Below are 21669 nucleotides of genomic sequence, written 5' to 3' on the forward strand. Positions count from 1 at the left end.
TCTAGGCCAGGGGTAGGCAACCTCGGCTCTTTTATGACTCGTGGACTTCAACTCCCAGAATTCCTGAGCCAGCCATGCTGAGGGGAAAGGGAGAGGTTTCCAAGCTGAGCCAGGCTGGCTGAGGAATTCTGGGAGTTGAAGTCCACGAGTCATAAAAGAGCCGAGGTTGCCTACCCCTGGGCTAGCCTCTCCTTAAAAACCTCCAGGGATGGAGCACCTAGAACTTCTGGTGGCAGGTTGTTCCACTGGTTAATTGTCCTGTCGGGAACTTTCTCCTTACTTCCAGGTTGCTTCTCTCCTTGATGAGTTTCCATCCGTCATTTCTCGTCCTTTCCTCTGGTGCTTTGGTGAACAGCCTGGCCCCCTCTGCCTTGTGGCAGCCCCTCAAATACCGGAACACTGCTATCATGTTGCCCGTTTCTTCTTTTCTTTAGACTAGCCAAACCCAAGTCCTGCAGCCGTTCTTCCTATGTTTTGGCCTCCAGGCCTTGGATCATCTTAGTTGCTCTTCTCTGAATTTTTTCCAAACTCTCAACATCTTTTTTGTGATATGGTGACCAAAGCTGCAGTATTCCAGGTGTGGTCTTACTAGGACTTTATAAAGCGGTACTAATACTTCCCGTGATCTTGATTCTATGCCTTTTTTTAATACAACCCAGGATTGTACTAGCTTTTTTGGTTGCTGCTGCTGCACACGGCTGGCTCATGGTTAAGTGATCGTCCACTAGGACTGCAAGGTCCCTCACTGTTTTTGAGCCCGGTCTCACCCAATCTGTATGTATATTTTTGATTTTTCCTGCCTAAATGTAAAACTTTGCTTTTGTCCACATTAAATTCCATGTTGTTGGATAGAGCCCATTGTTCCAGTCTGTCAAGACTTCAACTCCCAGCTGGCCGAGGAATTCTGTGAGTTGAAGTCCAGAAGTCATAAAGTTGCCAAGATTGGAGAGCCCTGGCCCACAGCATGAATCCCACCCCCTCAATTTGCCTGTTGCACGTGGGAAAGTGGCTGAACTCCTTCGGGGCTTCCCTCTGCAGAAAGCACACCAGGACCAGGAAGGATAGCTGAGGTGCTTTATTGAGAAAGCAGGGACCCCAATTTCCCAGTCTCCCCCCAACCCTGCCCCGGCCCTCCCTCCCCCCGTCAACTCTCCATCTTCTCTTCTTCCTCAGGGCTGGACTTGGACGGTGCTGGCAGTGCTGCCGGGGGCTCCTCGGAGGGGCTGGCTGAACCGGCCTCTGCGGCTTGGCTGTCCTTGGCTGTCTCTTCTGGGACAGGGGTGGACAGGGCCGGGGCTGGGGTCTTGCCGGACGACCCCTCATCTGAGCTGCTGCTGCTGCCACCCCCTTCCTTGCTGAGCAGCTCCTGTGGAAATGCGACGCGACGGCCATCAGAGTCAAAATCAGAGACGGGGAAAAAACAGCGAAAGCCACGCGGGGAATTTCAGACAAATGTGTTTTCGACCAAATAGGAATCCGAGGGAATAGCCTGGTTTTTGGCTGGGAAATGCTACGATGGCAGCACCCAGGAGACAAATGGGCAGTGGTTTTCACTGAGGACTGCAAGAACCCCCAACCCCAAGCGTTCAATTAAAAGAGCCAGTTTGATCTCAGGCACCAGGCTAAAAGCAGGAGGCAGTGAGTTCTAGTCCTGCCTCAGATATGAAAGCTGGCTGGTTGACTTTGGGCCAATCACCGGGAGACGGTGAGTTCTAGTTCCGCATTAGGCACAAAGGTTGGTTGGGTAACTTTGAGCCAATCACCAGGAGATGGTGAGTTCCAGTCTAGCCCTAAGCATGAAAACTGGCTGGGTGACTTTGGACCAATCACCAGGAGACGGTGAGTTCTAGTCCCGCCTTAGGCATGAAAGCCGGCTGGGTGACTTTGGGCCAGTCATTCTCTCTCAGCCCAACAACCCACCTCACAAGGTGGTGGTTGTGGGGAAAATGAGCGGTGGAAGGTGTGTTGGTGATGTCTGCCACCTTGCTTTATTTGTAAAAATAATAAAGGCGGCATATAAATAAAATAATAATAATAATAATAATAATAATAATAATAATAATAATAATAATAATAATAATAATAATAATAATAATTAAAAAAACCTCAAAGAGAGGAATACCTTGCTGGGCCAGTGCCCTTCTAAGCTGGAATCCAGCAGGGAACTCTCCGCCCCAAAACTCTCCTCTTCCTCCTGCATGCTGATGAAGATGGTGGGGGTCTCGGCTTCCGCTTCGGGCCCGTCTTCCGGCAGGTCCACCAATTCTTCAGCAGGAAGAGGGGTGGGTGGGCCAGCAGGACGAGCTTGTTGCTGCTGCTGCTGCTGCTTCAGTTTTTGCTCCTCTTCCAGCTGCCGCTTCAGAGCCTTTTCCTGGGCCAGGCGCAGGGCGATCATGTCCTGGGACACCCGAGGCAGGAGAGGCTGCGGCTCCGCTTCTTCCTGGGAATCGACCAGATTTGGTTTTAGGTTCTATCAGAGAACTTCTTCATGCCTTTTAAGAATCCGGCTAGCCTAGATCCAGGCCCGACCTATTCGGGGAGTTTAAGAGCCCTGGTGGCTGGTTGCAATGGGTAGTCCTCGACTTACAACAGTTCACTTAGAGACCATTTAAAGTTGCAACGGCTGTGAAAAGAACGACAGGACCATTTCCCACACTTACTGACCATTGCAACGCCCCCGTGGTCACGTGATCCAGACTCAGGGGCTTGGCAACCGGTTCTTCCCTCTTCCCTTCCAACACTCACAAAGCCAGACTCTTCCCCGGTGCTGTTGCAATTCCCTACAATCCAGGGGCGCCCGGTGCAATAATTCAACTCCCTTCCCCCCCTCCCCCCGTCCTCCTGGTGCTGACCTCTCTCTCTCTTCGCAGGGTCTTCGTCCTGGACGGAGCAGGGCCCCTCCCTTCCTCCAGGGGCTGGAGTTCTTTGCCTTCCGTTTCCTGTTTGTTGGTGGCCTCCAGAATGGCCATAGTGGAATTGGGGAGGTGGGCTTGCTGAGGGTAAGAAGGACGCTACGTCAACTGGCAGAACTTAAGGCAGCAAAAGGAAGGTGAGCTACTTCTCAGAAAGAGACTCCGAAACACAAATGCAAGGTTATTTCTGGCTTCAGCTTTTCAACTAGCATCTCGCTATAGATCCACTTCTGCTGAACACCTAATTCCCACAGCACTGTCTTATGCCTGAAGATATTGACCCATGTAGTAGGGCTGTATTACTAAGATCCCTCTCATCTTTCCTATTTCCCATTGGTATCGATGATTATCACTTTGTTGTTTTGCATGTACACTGAGAGCTTCTGCACCGGAGACAAATTCCTTGCGTGTCCGATCACACTTGACCACTAAAGAGTAATTCTATTTCTATTTCTAATTCTAATCATTCTAATTCTAATAATATTAACCATTCTAATTCTAACCATTCTAATTCTGATCCAGTTCTGCCCTGGTAACTGCATTTGAGAATGTATGTTTTGAAGCAAACAGGGCAAATGGCCTGCCAGGCACCCAGGGGTCTTATTTCTGTCTGATGCCCCTACCTGATGTGGGGTGAAGGAGCGGACGTGAGCAAGGAGAGGCTCCCGCAGCTCGGGACACTTTTCAAAGATGGCACTGAGCTGCTGCGGAGGCAACTGGAGGATGACCTGGAAGGACTGGGGCTTAGTGCGCTGGCAGCATTTGATGAAGCCCTCCCAGACTTTGGGGTACTTCCACACCTGGGGAAGAAGCAAGAGTTCAAAAATGCGGCTGAGCATCTTGAGTCGTTCCCTCACTCTTCCAATCATTAAATTTACTGGCCGCCCATCTTAGCAGAGGGCAGCTTACAGCAGGGGTCTTCAAACTTGGCCCTTTTATGAGTTGTGGACTTCAACTCCCAGAATTCCTCAGCAGGCATGCCTGGCTGAGGAATTCTGGGAGTTGAAGTCCACAACTCATAAAAGGGCCAAGTTTGAAGACCCTTGGCTTACAGTATTAAAAAGAATAAAACTATATAAACAGTACAAAACTATAATACAAAATACAATCGCTAAAAAAGAAGGGGAGGGAGGGAGTAAGATGGGGGGGGGAGGTGGGATCTGATATTAATCTACTAGCCACCTCCAGCATGAAGCCCCCACTTTGGAGCCCCAACTGGAGTGGACAAGGTGTTCCCGTGATGTTCCGTTCACCCATTCAATTTCTACAGCCGCCCGTCTCAATCCAACTGACTCCGGGGGGTGAACAAGGCCAACAATTAAAACCATAACTGGTCTTCAGGAAAAGAATCCCCTTGCCGTACAGGTACGTCCTTGGCTTGCAACCCTGGCTTGTTTACTGGCCATTCAAAGTTGCCAACAGCCCTGAAACAAGCGACTTACGACCAGTTCTCACACATACGGTAGTGGCCAAAATTGTGGACACCTTTTGGGGAAAGTGTATTTTTGAGGTTTGATGGCTAATAACACCACTTTTTTTGTAGTAGTAGTAGTACCATAAAATTATATATCAATGGAAAGATAATTTAATCAAGAATGTAATGCAAGAAAGTTTGTTCAATTATCCGTACTGTATTCTACGAAACGTTATAGCCAAATAACCATAAAAAGGAAGCACAACTTCCTGCCACATTCCTAGGGAGTTTCTGACAAGCAAAATCAAATCACTTCACGAGGGTGATTTGCTTAACGGTGGCAAGAAAAATGTTTGTTAAAATGGGGCACAATTCACATAAGGACCCCCTTCCTTAGTGGTGGAAATCCGGGGCTCCGTTGTGGTCGTAACCCGAAGACTGCTGGTAAGGTTGAAATCCAAGGGTTTAAGGAGCCCCCAAGCACTCTTCCCGGCCCCCCAAACTGACCTGCTTCGAGATGAGGCGTGAAAGGATATTCATGACGAAGCCGCCCAGGCGGGGGTACATGGTCAGTGACTGGATGACCGTCCGCATGAGGAGCATGGGCAGCGGGCTCTGCTCCATGAGCTGCTGCATCACCACAGCCAGCACCTCCGAGGTGTAAACGTTATGCTCCGCAAAGCACAGGTTGGTGGCTGCAGGCAGCAGAATCAAGAAGGAGTGTTCAGAAAAGGAGCAAAAGGATGCAAAACGGGGCCACACGCTGATGTGGCACAACAAGAAACAGGAGCCCAAACTAGGATGTTGAATAACCTTGATATTATTCTGGTACCTGTCAGGTGTGGGAAATCAGAAATCCAGACAAATGAATAGGAAGGTTTACTTACCGCAAGCTTAAGCTCTCTACAAGACTCTGAACTACTAACGGCCCAAGCAAATTGGGGTAGATAAGTCAGCGTAATTCAAGGTGGGCTAGGCTTAGGCCTCTTGGCACGAAGAGACTCAAGGCTGATGAGATGTTTGACCCTTCCCTCCCTCAGGCTCAGCCTGATCACCTACAGTACAGCCTCTTCAATTGTGGTAGCTTTCTCTGTGGTTTGTCCGAAACGAGATAGGGCTTCCTGCCTGAGCAGAGGGTTGGACTAGAAGACCTCCAGGGTCCCTTCCAACTCTGTGATTCTGCTTGGAGGCATGGCAAGGCAGAGGCTACACAAACGAAGGCGAATCTGCGTGTCCCAGGATAATGTTGCAGGATCCAATCTGGGCTGGGTCACCAAGAGCAGAGGCTTTCGTCTTCCGAGCTTTTGGACCCATGCTGGAACCCATCTTCAGGGGACTTCTCTCTAGCAGTGTGTGTGCTGTTCTGGGTGTGGTATTTATAGGGTGCCTGTTGTAAGTGGCTTTTTAGGTGTTGATTCGGTTGTGTTTTAAGTTGTTAGCTGTCCTTTGCTTGTGCTGCCCAGCCCTCGCCTTCTAAGTACTTGATAGGCTGGGACTGAATCATCACTCATGTTGACTGATGAAGAGCCTGTTCTGCAGGCTTCAATCACTTTCCCCAGCTCGAAGATTGTTGGACGAGAAGGCACAAAAACAGCCAGGGAAGCGATTGAAGTCTGGGAAGCTCGGAAGCCGAAACCTATGGTCCCGGCGAAGGGCCCAGATTGGATCTTGCAGAGGCTACGCATTTATGTTTTTCCTGGAGAGGGCAGCAACCGAAAATACAAAGCAACCATACTGTGAGAATTCCAAGGGTCGCCCAACTACATTCCCTACCAGATATTATGGTGGCCTCAGAGCTTTCCTTCCAACCCAGCTTCAAGTAGTAAGTTGGGACACTTCAGTCAATACGGCCTTTGGAATTCTGGGAGATGTAGTGCCCACCCATCCAGAAAGATGGCCCCTCAAGAGAAGCATGATGAATTTAACTGATCAAGTGGAAGGCAGCCAACCTTTGATGATGGACTTCATGTCACATTTGGTGGAATCAATGTTGTGGAGGGCAATCAACAGCTCCCCGGGATTGAGGGGGGAAACCGCCGAATTTCCTTCGCCTGTTGAAATTGACAGCAAGAGAAATTAAGTCAACGCAGGATCTCCGGAAGCCGAGGAAGCAGCCCACAATCAAGCAGAGAACAAAAGCTGCTTGGTTCATTTCTTCGGTTTGACAACCTGAGTCCTTCTCCATCACTCCCTTTCCCGACCTTGGCATTTATTCCTCACTGCATGAGAAACACAAACTCAAGATCGGGAGTTTGCCGCCGGGATGGGGTTCCTACCATGTTGCGTTCCCAGCAGCCGGTTAAAAACTTCCTTCACCACGATGGGATTCAGCTTGATGAGTTTGGGCAAAGCCTGGATCACCTCTTTCTAGAAAGAGTGAGCAAACTGACCGTTGACCTCATGCCGGGAGAAAGAGGCTCGTTTTAGATTTTCTGTGAAGGAAAATCAGCCCCCCCCCACCCCTCTTCTTTTGTCGGTCTTCTGATGACATTGGCTTCTCCGCCCCGCCTGGGACAGAGAAGTGCCAGTCCTGAAGGCCGTGGGGCGCCAGTCCCCTACTCCGTGAAATAATTCAAATTAAAGCTTCCTCCATCGTCTGCTCTCCGGCCTCTGACTTGAGCACAATGCCTGTTTCGTAAGGCAGCCTTCTGTTCGCACAGTGCTCGACAGAGGCCTCCGAGAAGCCTACAATCGTGGACAAAGCCCTCCTGCTCAATGCAGGCAGTCCTCGACTTACGGCCGCAGTTGACCCCAAAATTTCTGCCGCTAAGCAAGAGAGTTAAGTGGGTTTTGCACCTGTTTTGCCCCAGCTCTTAAGTGAATCAGGGCAGTTTTTTAAGTTACTCACACGGTTCTGAAGTGAACCTGACTGCCCCCCCCAATTTTGCTTGTTAGCAGGTCGCAAAAGGGGATCAGGCGACCCCCCCCCGGACACTGTGACCGTCATAAATATGAGTCGGTTGCCAAGCGGCCCAATTTTTATTACGTGACCCTGGGGACGCAGCAACGGCCGTTCAGTGTGGAAAAGGGTCCTAAGTCACTTTTTTCACTGCCGTTGTAATTTTGAACAGCCGCTAAGCGAACCGTGGCAAGTTGAGGACTAGCTGTAGCTGCCTTTCCTGCGTGGCCAACCTGGCATGGGCCGTGGGAAATGGCCACGGGAGGAGCAGATCGTGGCTGCCAGGTAAAAGCAGAGAAAAAGGCACCTTAAAAACGCCTCCCGACAGAACCCCAAAGGCACCTTTTCCAAGCCGTTGAGGACAGGGATAAGGAATCGGACATCTGGGAGCCTTTTGTTGTAGAGATCTCGAACTCGCTTCACCAGCTCTGGCGATGGAGGAACTGCGGAGGGAAAACCGTGTCGCCTTGAGTGGCTCCGGAGCCCAAACGACCTGGGTCGAGAGGCCAGGCGTGCCCGGAAGAGGAGAAGAGCCCTCGACAGATTGCCCGGCAAAAGTTGTGGCTACCTTTGTCGGTTAGGCTGTGCAGGCAACGGGTCACTAGAGTCTCAGCCCCTTTGGGGCAGTTCTTCACCAGCTTCAGCAGCTCCTGAGAATTCATGCCCATCCCACGGATCTGGAAATCGGGAAGAGTAAGCATGGGGAAGGCAAGGCAAGGAAAAGCCACTTGCCCGGAAGAAGAGGCCGGATCTCGGCTGACTCACCGGCTGCTCAATAACCCTAAGGACGGTCCGCTTGATGTCGGCAATGGCCTCCGTGTAGACAGAGGCCAACTCGTGGATCAGCTTGTGATTCTGGGGGAGGAGGGCCAAGTAGAGGTAGAGGCAGTGCTTGATAGTCTCCTCGGTCCAGGGGGCAGCCACCTCTGCAAGGGAAAGAAGGTGGAAAAGGCAAAGGCTAGGCAGCCGTGATCCAGCAGGGGAAAGGAAGGGAGGGTGACCGTTAGGAAATGCCTGTAAGGGGAAAGCAGGCAGAGCTGGAGAGAGGCGGAGCCAAAAGCACCATCGGCCTAGAATCGTTACGTTCCCACAAATGGTCTAAACCCAACCCTCCTTGAATGTGGCCGACCTGTTATCTAGTCCCGATTTAGGGTCAACGGAATTGAAGAGGGGTTGGACTTAAACTGTTTGTGGGAATGTAACGATTCTAGGCGGATGACATGCTTAACTCTCCCCCCGCCCCCAGCTCTGCCAGCTTTTCTCCTACAACACCCAGCCAAGCACAGGGGAAGCCGCGAGTGCGGAATTAGCCCCCGAGTCCTTGCGCAGCTGCAAGAGGTCCGGAACTGACCCCCTGCCTCACGTTCCATCAAACCTTCTCTGTGCGAAGGTCGACGGTCTGGGGAGATTCCTGTATAATAGGCAGAATGCAATAAAGTAGCAAGCTTGAATTTTTTTACATGTGTAGATCCGGTTGTTTGTGTGCTCTCTTGAAGATCTCCTTGCTCCCCTCCCAACCCCCTGTCGGACGAGTTACCTGTATCTTTGTCAGCGCCAAAGAGAACGGAAGGGGGGTTGGGGTGGACCAGGAGCTGCAAATAATTCAGGGCAAATTTCTCCACGTATTCCCGCAGATGGTCCTTCTCGTACATCCGCTTGATGAAGAGGAGGGCCTGCTGACGAACCTGGGAAGGAAGCACAGCCAGCCCCGAAAGGGTCATTTAATGAACTGTCCGTATTGGGAAATGTAGGATTAGCATTCTTAAAGAGCTGCTGTACTTGAGACGATTTGGCCCAACCGCTGGCCGTCCCAGGCCAGAAGACTCACCTTGTCCTTCTCGTGGGAGCTGAGGTCCAACAGAACGTGCAGGTACTCAAACTGCCTGGATGGACGCTTGAAGATTAGATCACGGAGGGTCGACATGCCCAAGTATGTCCGGCTCTGGAATCGGAATGTATAAAAGAGGGAAGGAAAAAATCCCATAGATATTGTTAGTATGTTTAAAAATTTCCTCATCTTATGCTTTTTCGTAGGGCCATAAATATTTAGATGTCTCATTCCAGACAATCGTACAGTGCAGGGGTGGGCAACTATGGCCCCTTTACGACCTGTGGACTTCAACTCCCAGAATTCTCAACCCTCTCAGGAATTCTGGGAGTTGAAGCCCACAGGTAGGGAAAAGACTTGAGAGAAGGATCTACTATTGGCTCAGTGTACTATTTCCTTATTCTACGTAAGGAATTTCCTTCCAATTTTTCTAATGGAAGATTTTTTTGGGGAGCATTACTGAAAATTCTATGAAAGGTTTACTCTTTTGGAATGCCTGAAGAAAGATATTAATTCCGCCCCCCCCAAAAAAAAGATTGATTTGATTTTTTTAAAATCCAAGATTAAAACTAATTTTTAATGAATTTCTCAAATTAAATTAGGTTTTCAAAAAGTGGTTGGACAGCCATTTGTCTGGAATGGTATAGGGCAGGGGTAGGCAACCTTGGCTCTTTGATGACTCGTGGACTTCAACTCCCAGAATTCCTGAGCCGGCATGGCTCAGCATGGAAACCTCTCCCTTTCCCCTCAGCATGGCTGGCTCAGGAATTCTGGGAGTTGAAGTCCAGGAGTCATCAAAGAGGCCAGATTGCCTACCCTTGGTATAGGGTCTCCTGCCATGGGCAGTGGGGGCTGGACTAGAAGACCTCAAGGTCCCTTCCAACCCTATGATTCTATCATTTGCAGCATTTCAAATCTGTGGGTATATCCCAGTCCAGTTCTTCTCAGCCTGGTGCTCCTCACATGTCACCCTGAAATTCAACTCCCATAATCCCCAGCCAGCATTAACCCTGAAGCTCTGAAGCACAAGTTGTGATGAATGAGAACTTCCGCTTGTGACACTGGCTGGGCAGGCTGGAATTGGCAGTCCCATATTTGAAGGCTATTCAGTTGTGGTAGCTGGGCTATTGTCTTGGAGACGCACCTCATCTTCACAATACTTGCGTATCACTTCCAGGGCGCTCTCCGTGATCAGGGGGGCTTCCAGAACAACCTTGGTGAAGATCCTACAACAGACACGGTGGAAGCAAACACAGAGAATCAAGAACTCACGCTGAATGATCAGGAGGAGGTAAAAGTCAGTAAGGCTGGAGAGCAGCACCATTTCAGCCAGGAAATGTGAGTAAAAACCTCTCGGCCAAGAAGAGGAGCCCAGGGGAAGCAGATTTTTAAATTATTTACATGGGTGTCATTCGAATTAGGAGCCTTTTCAAAAATCAGTTCCCAATCTAAGCAGGCATATACATAGAATGAAGGCTATTGCTAAGCACATTTGATTTGTGCTTTAGATTGTAAGCCGCCCTGAGTCTTCGGAGAAGGGCGGGATATAAATGGGATTAAAATAAATAAATAAATAAATAAATAAATGGGATTATCGGAGGAGACGGGACCAAAAATTCTTGTCCCTTCAAAATAATTCTAAAACGAGGAGAAAAACTAGGAAAGCCACTTTAGTCTGGTGGTTAAGGCACCCAGCTAGAAACTGGAAGACGGTGAGTTCTAGTTCTGCCGCAGGCATAAAAGCCGGCTCAGTGACACTGGACCAATCACCAGGAGACGGTTCTCGCCTTAGGCATGAAAGCCGACTGGGTGACTTTGGGCCAATCTCCAGGAGACGGTGAGTTCTAGTCCCCCCCTTAAGTTATGAAAGCCAAATGGATAACTTTGGGCCAGTCCGTCTCTCTCTCAGCCCAACTCACCTCACAGGGTTGTTGTTGTGGGGAAAACAGGAGGAAGTTGTGTTGGACATGTTCACCGCTTTGAGTTATTTGTAAAAAAAATTAAATAAAGGCTGGATGCAAATCAATCAATCAATCCAGCTAATTCTTGTGCCAATTTCAAAATCAGTAACTTCCGCCTCAGAGATTTGCTCAAACTCGGCGGCAGCTCTAATTTGAGGATACTGCCAGTAACTGGGAAGTGAAAAAGGCATTAGGGTCCCAAACAACAAGGGAGGAATTCCCTAGCCCGGATTCCTGCCCCCACCGCCGAGTATAGCCGGCCTGCTCTGCAGGGCCAACAGCTCACCCATCCTTCTGGTCGGGCTTCTCCTGCAGGCCGGAGAGCAGGCCGATGAGACACTCGTCGTAGTTGTTGAGGGAGCCGGTGGGGTATTGGCTCAGGTAAGCGTTGTACTCCTGGTAGAGCCAGGCGAAGGCCAGGTCCAGCCGGTTGCGGATGTCATCCAGCACGAAGGTCAGGATCTCCCGCTTCAGGGGGACCTCAAACTGGGTCACCAGGGAGGAGAGGATCTTCACCCGGGCCTGGAGGAAGTATGGGGAGGGGAGGCTGGGCTGAGGCGAGGCTGTCCCAGCCCTGAGTTGCCCGTTGTGGCCATCTCCCCCCACCCCTCCTCGGCTTACGTGGGCGGCCCCGCTGCAGGCCACCGCCTTCTCCGAGCGCAGGATCCGCTTCACGGCCGCCAGCTTCAGCTTGTCCTTCTGGGCGTCCGCCAGAGGCTTGATCACATCGTTCAGGCGGAAGATCTTCTTGCGGCCGCCGGCTCCCACCAGCCTGGAACACAACCGCAACGAGGCCAGTTGCCGAGAGGGGCCGTGGCCATGCAGGAGATGGGGAGGCTTCCACTGGTAGGGGGCTGGCTTACAACAGTTCACTTAGTGACCGCTGGACAGTTACCACGGCACTGGAAAAAACGGACTTAGGACCGTTTTTCACACTTAGGACCGTTGCCGCAAACCCCCGTGGTCACGTGATCAAAATTCGGACTCTTAGCCACTGACTCGTACTTACGACGGTTGCAGTATCCCAGAGGTCACGTGATCCCCTTTTGTGACCTTCCGACAAGCAAAGTTAATGGGGAAGCCGGATTCACTAAACAACCGCGTTACCAAGTTAACACCTGCAGTGATTCACTTAACAACTGTGCCAGGAAAGGTCGTAAAATGGAGCAAAGTTCACCTAACTGTCTCGCTTAGCAAAATAAAGGTTGGGTTCAACTGTGGTCATAAGTAGAGGACTACCTGTACTGGCAAAAAAAATCCATCTATCTATCCATCTATCTTCCACGGAGCCTGCCAGTCTCTCGTCTCCTGTGAATACACCGACTTCCTGTTGTGCGTCGCACGTCTGCTGGGTTGGGCACAACTGAGCCTTCCTGCTACGACTCACCTGGGCTGGGTGGAAGGAATGATGGGCTCCGGGCGCCGCTTGGCCTGGGGCGCCTCCGGGGAGGAAGCTGAGCTTGCCGCGCCCACCACGGAGATGGCCTGGCCGGGGTGGATGGTGGAAAGGCGACGCTTGATCAGCGGGCCTTCCGCCTTGACGACCTTCTCTCCTTTCACCGCCTCCTTGGCCTGCTTGACCTGCTCCACTCCTGCCCAGGAAGACAAGAGAGCTGTCGGAAATGGTAGAGGGCGTCCTGCCTGAGCAGGGGTTGGACTAGATGACCTCCAAGGTCCCTTCCAGCTTTATTATTATTAAGGGGTCAGAGCAGTGTTTCCCAACAGTGGATCCTCTTTAAGATGGCTGGGGAATTCTGGGAGTTGAAGTCCACCCATCTTAGAATTGTTCAGGTTGAAAAAATCTGCATTAGAGAGAGGAACAAACTCCAAATATTCCATGAATCCTCAATAAAAAGTGTCGGGATTAAGCATCCGATGAGGATGGGGCAATTCTTGAAAACCTGCCCCCACAATGCAGGTCGTCCATGACTTAACAACTATTTGTTTACTGACTGTTCAAAATATTTACCCCACTGGGAAAAGCGACCTGTGACCGGCTGGGAAGGTCGCCACTGGGTGATCACATGACCCCGGAGCAGGGCAACTGTTGTAAATACAGGCAGTCTTCAATTTACAACCCACAATTGAGGCCAAAACATACGTTGCTAAGAGAGAAATTTGCTAAGTGACTTTTGGCCCACTTTACGACTTTTCTTGCCAGAATTGTTAACTAAGCCACGGCAGTTACTCAATGAGTAGCACGGTGGCTAAGTGAATCTGGCTTCCCCCATTGACTTTGCTTGTCAGGAGGTCGCCAAAGGGGACGATCACGTGACCCGGGGTCACTGCGACCATCATAAATATGAGTCAGTTGCCGAGCCTCTGAATTTTGATCCCGTTTGGCCCTGGGGATGCTGCAACGGTCGTGTGAAATATGGTCATTAAGTCACTTTCTTCAGTCCCATTGTCACTCTGAAGGAGCACTAAACAAATTGTCATAAATTGAGGACTGTGTGTAATTCACAGGGCTCCTAAAATTCCGCCCCCCACCTGATCTGTTCGGCAGACCTACCTGGCCCCAGCCCCCCCGCGGTCATCTGGGTGGCCATCAGCCGCGCCAAGTGCTTGATCTGGACTTCGGTCCCAGCGGATTCCACCGGTGTGTACGTCGCTTGGAAGGAAGCTGGCATGTTCTCTGGCAGGTACACCATGCTGATGAGCACCTGGGGGCGGGAAGGGCCAGAACGGGAAGCCCGGTCGGTCAAGCAAGGTTAGGAAGGGACAGGATGGGATAAGAAGAGAGAACCTTTCTCGTCGCTTTTCTGTACAGGTAGTCCTCCACTTACACCCAAAATTTGTGTTCTTAAGTGGCATCTGTTAAGTGAGTTTTGCCCCACGTTACGGCAGTTCTTGCCACCGTTGTTCAGCGAATCACCGCAGTTGTGCAAGTTAGGTTGTTAAGTGAATCTGGCTTCCTCACTGATTTTGCTTTTCAAAAGGTGGGAAAAGGGGATCACATGACCGGGGGGGGGGCAAAGCAATGGTCATCAGCATGAACCAGTTGCCAAGCCTCTGAATTTTGATCACGTGATGGTGGGGATGCTACAAAACGTGAAAAGCGGTTATTACTTGTAACTCAAGGACCACCTGTATACCCAATGGCCCACACGGAAATGGAATTTCGATGCACCGTTCTCAAAAACCCACCAAGGATTAATAATAAGCATCAGCATCCAAAAATGCCTATAGATAGATAGATAGATAGATAGATAGATAGATAGATAGATAGATAGATAGATAGATAGATAGATAATAGATAGATAATAGATAGATAGATAGATAGATAGATAGATAGATAGATAGATAGATAGATAGATAGATAGATAGATAGATAGATAGACAGACAGATAGAACAGCACAATCCATTTTGAACATAGTGGGGAAAAAGAGTCTTGAGAGTTTACAAGGTTGATACTAAATGGCACAAAGTTATTACAGAATCTAGTAGTATAATATAATCTGGAAGTAGTATAATTTGGTATATTTGATATTTTAAATTTGCCAAACTGCTTTCCCCCAAAACTCCACAACTAAAGCAGGAGGCACATCAATCCAACACCGGCAGAGGGACGAGTATTCTGGGTCCAGGAAGACTGCCCCTTCCACTCTTCCTAGCTCTAAAGCGGGGCTTTCCCACCTTGGCCCAACTTTAAGGCTTGTGGATTCCAACTCCCAGAATTCCCCAGCCAGCCATCTATGTCCACAAGTCTTCAAGTTACCACGGTTGGAAGCAAAGAATTCTAGGCTTCTTCAACACCAAGGACACTTCTCTCCAGGGGCAGAAAATCCTCGCGAAAAACCAAAGAGCTGATTCAGCGGCGAATACCCACCAAGTTGGCCACATTATCCGGAGTCAAAAGGGGCTGCAGAAACTCGGCTGTGATGTCTATGTCTGATTGCGTGCTGATCTGTATGGAGGGTTTGGGGCTGGGCACGGGCCCCTGCTCCAGGTCTTTGTCCTCGTCATCCTCCCCAAGGGGTGGTTCTGCAACCAGGAGGAGAAGGAGGAGAAGTTGCACCACGGCAAACATCAGTCTTTGGCAAAAGTGACTGCCCCGCCACCGGCGAGGCCTCCCTGCCCTTTAAAGGACCGCTCACCAATCTTCATTTTTTTCGAAGTGGGGTCGCTCTCGTCCCGAGGGCGTTTGCGTAACTCCTTCAGGTTGGGCATATTGCGGGTGATTTCAGCCTGCTGGGTGCCCAGGTCCATCAGCAGGGTGGTGATCTGGGACTGGAACTCGACAGAGGCCGGGTGCTTCAGGACACTGAGCAAGTGGAGCTTGAGGTTCTTGCGGACGCTGCTCACCTGGGATTTGGCCAGGGTGGGAGGGAGGTTGGCTGACGGGAGGAGAGAACAGAAAGCAGGTGAGCCATCCGGACATGTGGAGGACGTCCCCAGGTTCCCTCCAGGAGAAACAGGCTCGGGGAAAGAACTAGAGGCGGGACTGTTGATCACGGGAGGTTTTTAAGCAGAGACTGGACAGCCATTTGTCTGAAACGGGTTAGGGTCTCCTGCCTGAGCAGGGGGTTGGACTAGAGGACCTCCGATGTCCTTTCCAATGGTATTATTCTATGTTCTAGATCACCTGAACTGTACAGCCAGCCACTGATGCAGCGACTCTGCAGGGTCTTACCGTGCAGGGTCTCGTAGGCCTGGATCACCTCTGACATGAACATCGGCCGCTGTCGGGCGATGGAGGCCAGGGAGCCCAACGCTGCCGTCAGGTTGATGCTGGAGATGGCTGGGTGGACCATGAACTTCAGGAGCTGTTCGAGCGCGGCCTTCCCTTCCTCCCACAGGACATCTGGGGAGTGAGGGGGGGGGAGAGAAAGAGAGGGACTTAGTAGACCTAGGCTCCAAGAACCAAGAAGGACACCTAATGACTCCTTCAGCAGACTTCTTTGTTGCCTGTAGTCAGAATCTTGCCACACTAAAGCATTCTGCTGCCTACCTGAGCCTACACTCAGGGAACTGTTAGGGAGGAGCCGTCTTCACCCTCTTTCTCTCCCATTAACTCTCTGAACTGAGTTGTCTCTTTGCTCCTCTGGAATGCAGCCCCTCCCTCCTGGGAATCCGGCCCACTTGATTCCATCCTATTATTTCATTAAATCGCTGCCCTGCCTTTTCTAAAGCAGTTTATGCAAGACTCTCCACTGATGGGAGTTCCACAAGTGAGGGAGAGCAACAGGCCCAAAATCTTCCTGTGAACCTCCAAATCTTAGAAAGAATTTACGTCTGACTTCCCCCTAGTCTAATGTTTCTCAACCTTGGCAACTTTTAAGATGTGTGCAAAGCTGGCTGGGAAATTCTGGGAGTTGAAGTCCACACATCTTAACAGTTTTCAAGGTTAAGAAACACTGGACTAGGGCAGGGGTAGGCAACCTTGGCTCTTTTATGACTCGTGGACTTCAACTCCCAAAATTCCTGAGCCAGCATCAATCCAGATCCTCATTTTATCAACCTTGGAAGTTATGGAAGGCTGAGTCAACTTTGAGCCCTGTCGGGTCGGACTTTAGATTGTGGGCAAGGTTTTCCCGTGTCAGCTGTCCAGTTAGCATTTCCAGAAAAAGACACTCCTGGTTTTACCAGAAGTATAATACTTTGCTAAAAATTTACATTGGCACAGAAGCAAAACCAACTGTGGTTTTCCCGCTCGAAAACTTACTTAATTAAACAATAGATTCCCTCGTCCCCACCTAGCTGGTGTTCACACTATCCAGTGGTACTACTTCTTCTTGTTATGGGAAAAATCCACTTCCGGTTAGTAGCACCGAGTTCTCAAAGAGGCCTCACTTGCCTAGATAACATCCCCCCCACTTTGCATTTCACAATCTTGCCAAGCTACGAGCAAGGAAGAAAATAACAGGCGAAAGGGCGAATCAGTCTCGGCAGCCTGCAACGGTGCCCTTTAACCGCTCCACCAACAGGGCTCCTTACTGTACTTGATGTATGTGTGGTCCGTGGGAACCCGGTCGAGGCTGATGTCGTTCTCGTGTCGCTTGGGCACCTCCGATTCCGGCATGCGGGGCGAGAGGGTGATGATTAGCCCCTCCACGAACTTGATGGCATGAGTGCGGATCCCGTCATTGTCGGAGTCCAGCAGCTGGATGATTTCGTTGGTCATGGCCGAGACCATCTCCCAGCAGGCTTCCTGCATCTCATTGATCACCCTGGACTTCACCATCCACTGGGCAGCAAAAGAAAGGAAGAGAGCCCGTGAGCAGCTCTGCACCCTAGCAAGGCCAGTTTAAGGGGGCGCAGGCAGATAAGGGAGGGCTGCTACAATCCCTGTGCCTTCATGACCACCCCCTGCTCCCCACTCTGGGTTTCTGAGTCCTGTTCACTTCTGCCCATCCCATTCCTCTAGGGTGGCGCAAGTCTCAGATTCCACTTTTCATCTCAAGGAGTGATGAAGAGGTCGGGAAACTGCCAGTCAGCTTGGAAGGGTCAAGGGAGGCTGTAGCTTGGAGTCCTTGCACAGCTGCGAGCCTGTGCAAGGGAAAAGCAAGCCGTCTGGGGAGATTCTTGCAAGGTGGGCAGGAGACAATAAAATTGTTGAGTTTTGTTATTCACAAGTGGCTCCGGCTGCCTGCCTCTGACAGGTGAGCAGGCAAGCCATTTTGGCTCCTGGGGATCAGCTCACCTGGAGGGCCACCTTATACAGCTGGGTCATGGCCAGGATGGCCTTCTTCACCACGTTAACGTTCTCATCCCTCAGCAGCATGTTCAGGTTGGCAATGAGCTTGAGCAACAGCTCCGTGTCCCGTTTGCTGAAAACGACACATTCAAAAACGGGAATGAGTCCAAACAGGACGAGCTGGAAGTCTACAGATATGGCTGCGACAGAAATAACAGGAAGCACTTCAGGACCGGGTTGTGGCCTGTCTCTGCCTTGGAGGCACGAGGGGAAACTGAGGATCAGAATGGAAAATTCTCCAGGCCTTTCAAAAATGGCTAAAGCAGGGGTCTCCAAAGTTGGCCACTTTTAAGATTTGTTGACTTCAATTTCCAGAATTTCCCCAACCAGTATGGCTGGCTGGGGAATTCTGGGAGTTGAAGTTTGTAAGTCTTCAAGTAGCCAAGGTTGGAGACTCCTGGTCAAAAGACCTGGCTCTGCCACCTCGCTTGCAGCTGTGGGGCTGGTTAGCGCCCTAAAAGTCTTTTAATTAAATTTTTAATATTGCTTCTCCTTTAAATTTTTTCCTACTGTTTTTAGTGGTTTATTTGTACCCTGCCCAGAGTTTCTCTGGGAGAGAAATGGACAATTTCTAAATTTGATAAATACATAAATAAATGAAAAAGACACCATGGACTTACCAGGTTTCCTCTATGAACCCGATTACAAATTTCCGCACCTCCACGGACTTATCTGCTTGGAAAGCGATGATCTCCTACAGCAGGAAAAGGGACGGGATTTATTTTCATTGGTTTGGGCCTTTTCAGTCCCCCCCAAATTAGAACAGAGCTCGAGGAATAGACAGGAGCAAGCACTGAACAAGACCAAGAGCTAAGTTCGGTTCTAGCAGCCACTCTCTCCCCAGCCCCTGATTATTCTGGAAGGGGTTATTCAAACCCAGCTGGCTGGCACAAATTTACAGAATAACAGAGTTTAGAAGGGGCCTTGGAGGTCTTCTAGCCCAACCCCCTGCTCAAGCAGGACCTGTACCAGTTCATACGAATGGCTGTCCAATCTCTTCTTAAAAACCTCCAGTGATGGAGCTTTGGGGCAGGAAGAACCACAAAGCAGACATCATGAAGAAAAAAAGGATTCCCAGTCAACTCACATCCAGAAAGTTATCCAGCAATGAAGGGTCCTTATTTATAATCAATTCCTGGACCTAGGAAAGGGAGTAAAGAAAAGAAAATGAAGAACAATACAGCCAAGCAAGAAGGAAAACCCAGAAAAATCCTTCTGGCACATCATTAAACTATTTGAGTATTGCTGCGGGCCAGCCACAAGTCACACAGATGTAAGCAAACAGCCCTTCTGTACAAAAATTGTGAGAAAAGTCCAGGGAGGGATAAAGACCCCAGAAACTTTAATAATTCACTGAAGATTAATTCATTTGGCTCTCAGATGCAAAAACAGCTCTAACATATGGAATTGCCTATGATTTTAATCCTGTAATACAGAATTTCTCAACCTTGACGACTTTAAGATGTGTGGACTTCAACTCCCAGAAGGCTGAATTCAATTCCCAGAATGCTGGCTAGGGAATTCTGGGAATTGAAGTCCACACGTCTTAAAGTTGCCAAGATTGAGAAGCGCTGCTCTAATAGGTTAACGGTAGCCTATGATACAGGTACTTCTCAACCTACAACCACAATAATGTGCAAAATTTCCATTGCTAAGCGAGTTAAGTGAGCTTTGCACCGTTTTACGACCTTTCTTCCCACAGTAGTTAAGGGAATCACTGCAGTTAGCGATTCAAGTTAGTCACACGGTCGTTAAGTGAATCCAGCTTCCCCCATTGACTTTGCTTGTCAGAAAGTTGCAAAAGGGGATCACGTGACCCTGGGACACTGCGACTGTCATAAATATGAACCAAGCATCTGAATTTTGATCACGTGACTGCAGGGATGCTGCAACAGTTGTGTGAAAAACGGTCATCAAACACTTTTCTCAGTGCTGTTGTTAACTTTGAATGGTCACTAAATGAATGGTTGCAGGTTGGAGACTTCCTGTGTTGAGCTATGCTGACCAGCTCTTTTAGATCATTTTCATATTGCCCAGCCTTTAAGTATGAAGTAAACTTTCTTTTGCCTCCCCCTATTTTTTTTAAACAACCTCTCACAATTCTATGTATTCTTGAAATTTATGCAGAAGGTAATCAAGCTGTTCAAAATTTATGCAGAAGGTAATCAAGCTGTTCAAATATATAGAAGCTAAAGTAGAGGAAATTAGACTATCAGCTCCTCTAACAGTGTTTCAACTGGCCAGAGAGGAGACCATTTAACTGACGAAAGCCTGGATTCAAATTCAAGAAGAGGAAAAACAGTTACTTCACTCACTTGTTTAAGGATTGTGATTTTAGACTCGTTGACTATTAAAGCAGCTTGATTCAGCAAATCCACAACCTGGTTATTTAAAAAAAAAAGAAAGGAAAGAAAATCAGTATCAGGAATAAAAAGAAAACCCAGAGAAGTCTATAATATGTACGGGAAATCAATGAGTGTAATAATTCCTAATAATTGCTGTAACAGAAAAGAGACTGAATGGGAAAGAATTTGAATTTTTTAAAAAAATATATTTTCTTGCAAATGATTGGAAGAACAAATGGACTGAAGGATCAAAGTTATAGAGCAGGGGTGGGTAATTATGGCCCCTTCACAACCTGTGGACTTCAATTCCCAGAATTCTGGCTGACTCTGGAATTCTGGGAGTTGAAGTCCACGGGTCGTGAAAGGGGGCATAGTTGCCTAGCCCTGCTGTACAGGAAGGTGGGAAGAAACTGTAAAGATGAGAAGTCCATAAGTCCCACTGGCTTTGAGATGTTGGGCTCAAATCATGACAACATGGATCCCCTTCCAGCTTCATAACCCAGGAGTCTTACTTTCTCTGACGTGGTCATGGTGTCGATCTCCGCCGTTTCTTCTCCCGAAAAGAACTGGGAGGCAATGCTCATCCGCAAAAGGCCAGGGTCTCCCACCCCACTTGTGTTCGCCATGGCTTTCCACCCTCGGTCAAGTCAACAACAAACAAACTCGACCTAGAAAAAAGCACAGGGCATCAAGGTTAAAGCAAGCTACGGTAGGAAGAAACTAACCATGATTCCAGAGAGTAACTTGCAAAGGTCTGATCCTGGAGGGACTACTGAACAGAGTGTGTTTTTCAACCTCAGCAAGGTTAATAGGTATGGACTTCAATTCCCAGAATCCCACAAACTCCCAGGATTCCCTGGCCAGTTGGGGAATTTGCCAAGGTTGGGAAACACTGGTCTTAAAAACCAGATTTAATAAATGGGTCTTTATAATTTCTCCTGCAGGAGCTGCTCCATCCAATTGCTCCGGTCTTGGGGCAGTGAGTTCCACAGGGTCACATCGTGCTGGATGAGCTCCTGAAAGGCAGGCTGCTTTGGAGGGTGGCTTCCACTTGTCACAGTGGCGGGGATGATAGGGGCACATGCAGGTCGGGGAGAATGGGAGTGTATACTGGCTGGGGATGATGGGGACACAGGTTAACTGACGATTATGGGGAGCTGACAGAATGATGGGGTATAAGGCCGTTTGGGGATGATGGAGCACAGGTTAACTGAGATGATGGGGGGCTGGCAGGGGATAATGGGAGTATAGGGCTGGCTGGGGATGATGAGGCTACACGCTGGCTGGGGAAGATAGGGATGTACACGCGGGCTGGGGATGATGGGGATAGGAATCCAGCGTTTCCAGGCTGACCCATCCGAGGGCCGCCATCTCGTCCTGAGTACCCCCAAAAGCCCAGACATCGCAAACCCCCCCCCCGGATACCTCCCCATTCCTGGAGGGTTCTGACACCCCCACGGCCCCCTCCGTTTCTATGACAACTGCTAGGCCTCTTTCAGCGCGGCCTCCTCTTACCAGCAGAGCCAGGCAGCGCCTTTCCTTCGCCTCAGGAAGCGAAAAGGAAATTCTTTGCTTTCTGTCTCCCCCCCCCTTATTTTTTTTCCTAGTCAAG

At 49.6% G+C, this 21669-nt stretch overlaps 1 protein-coding gene and 1 long non-coding RNA gene across 5 annotated transcripts; one reads left to right on the forward strand and one right to left on the reverse strand.

The window, feature by feature from the left end:
* Positions 1-1078: 1078 nt before the first annotated feature.
* SYMPK (symplekin scaffold protein) lies at positions 1079-21654 on the reverse strand. 4 transcript variants are annotated; one of them, XM_081334701.1, is made up of 27 exons: positions 21573-21652; positions 20570-20725; positions 20028-20093; positions 18800-18853; positions 18333-18406; positions 17659-17785; positions 16953-17202; positions 15649-15819; positions 15113-15352; positions 14845-14999; positions 13527-13677; positions 12402-12606; positions 11636-11786; positions 11301-11536; positions 10198-10279; positions 9054-9167; positions 8763-8910; positions 7991-8151; positions 7794-7902; positions 7568-7668; positions 6603-6693; positions 6276-6377; positions 4834-5021; positions 3536-3712; positions 2853-2993; positions 2123-2440; positions 1079-1366 (listed from the first exon to the last, which is right to left on the reverse strand). In XM_081334701.1, the coding sequence occupies exons 2-27, from the start codon at positions 20681-20683 to the stop codon at positions 1145-1147; spliced, it is 3948 nt and encodes a 1315-aa protein (XP_081190827.1). In that variant the 5' UTR covers positions 20684-20725; positions 21573-21652; the 3' UTR covers positions 1079-1144. The 4 variants fall into 4 exon arrangements, with proteins under 4 accessions (XP_081190827.1, XP_081190825.1, XP_081190826.1 ...); XM_081334699.1 differs by having other exon boundaries at positions 11301-11786; positions 21573-21654; XM_081334700.1 differs by lacking the exon at positions 21573-21652 and having other exon boundaries at positions 11301-11786; positions 20570-20735.
* LOC308672091 lies at positions 10315-15713 on the forward strand. The gene is made up of 3 exons (XR_014027343.1): positions 10315-10391; positions 13481-13656; positions 15596-15713. It is a non-coding gene; the product is annotated as an uncharacterized lncRNA (long non-coding RNA).
* Positions 21655-21669: the final 15 nt, after the last annotated feature.

This window comes from Vipera berus (genome assembly GCF_964194415.1).
Source record: "Vipera berus genome assembly, chromosome: 9".
NCBI classification, from domain to species: Eukaryota; Metazoa; Chordata; class Lepidosauria; order Squamata; family Viperidae; genus Vipera; species Vipera berus.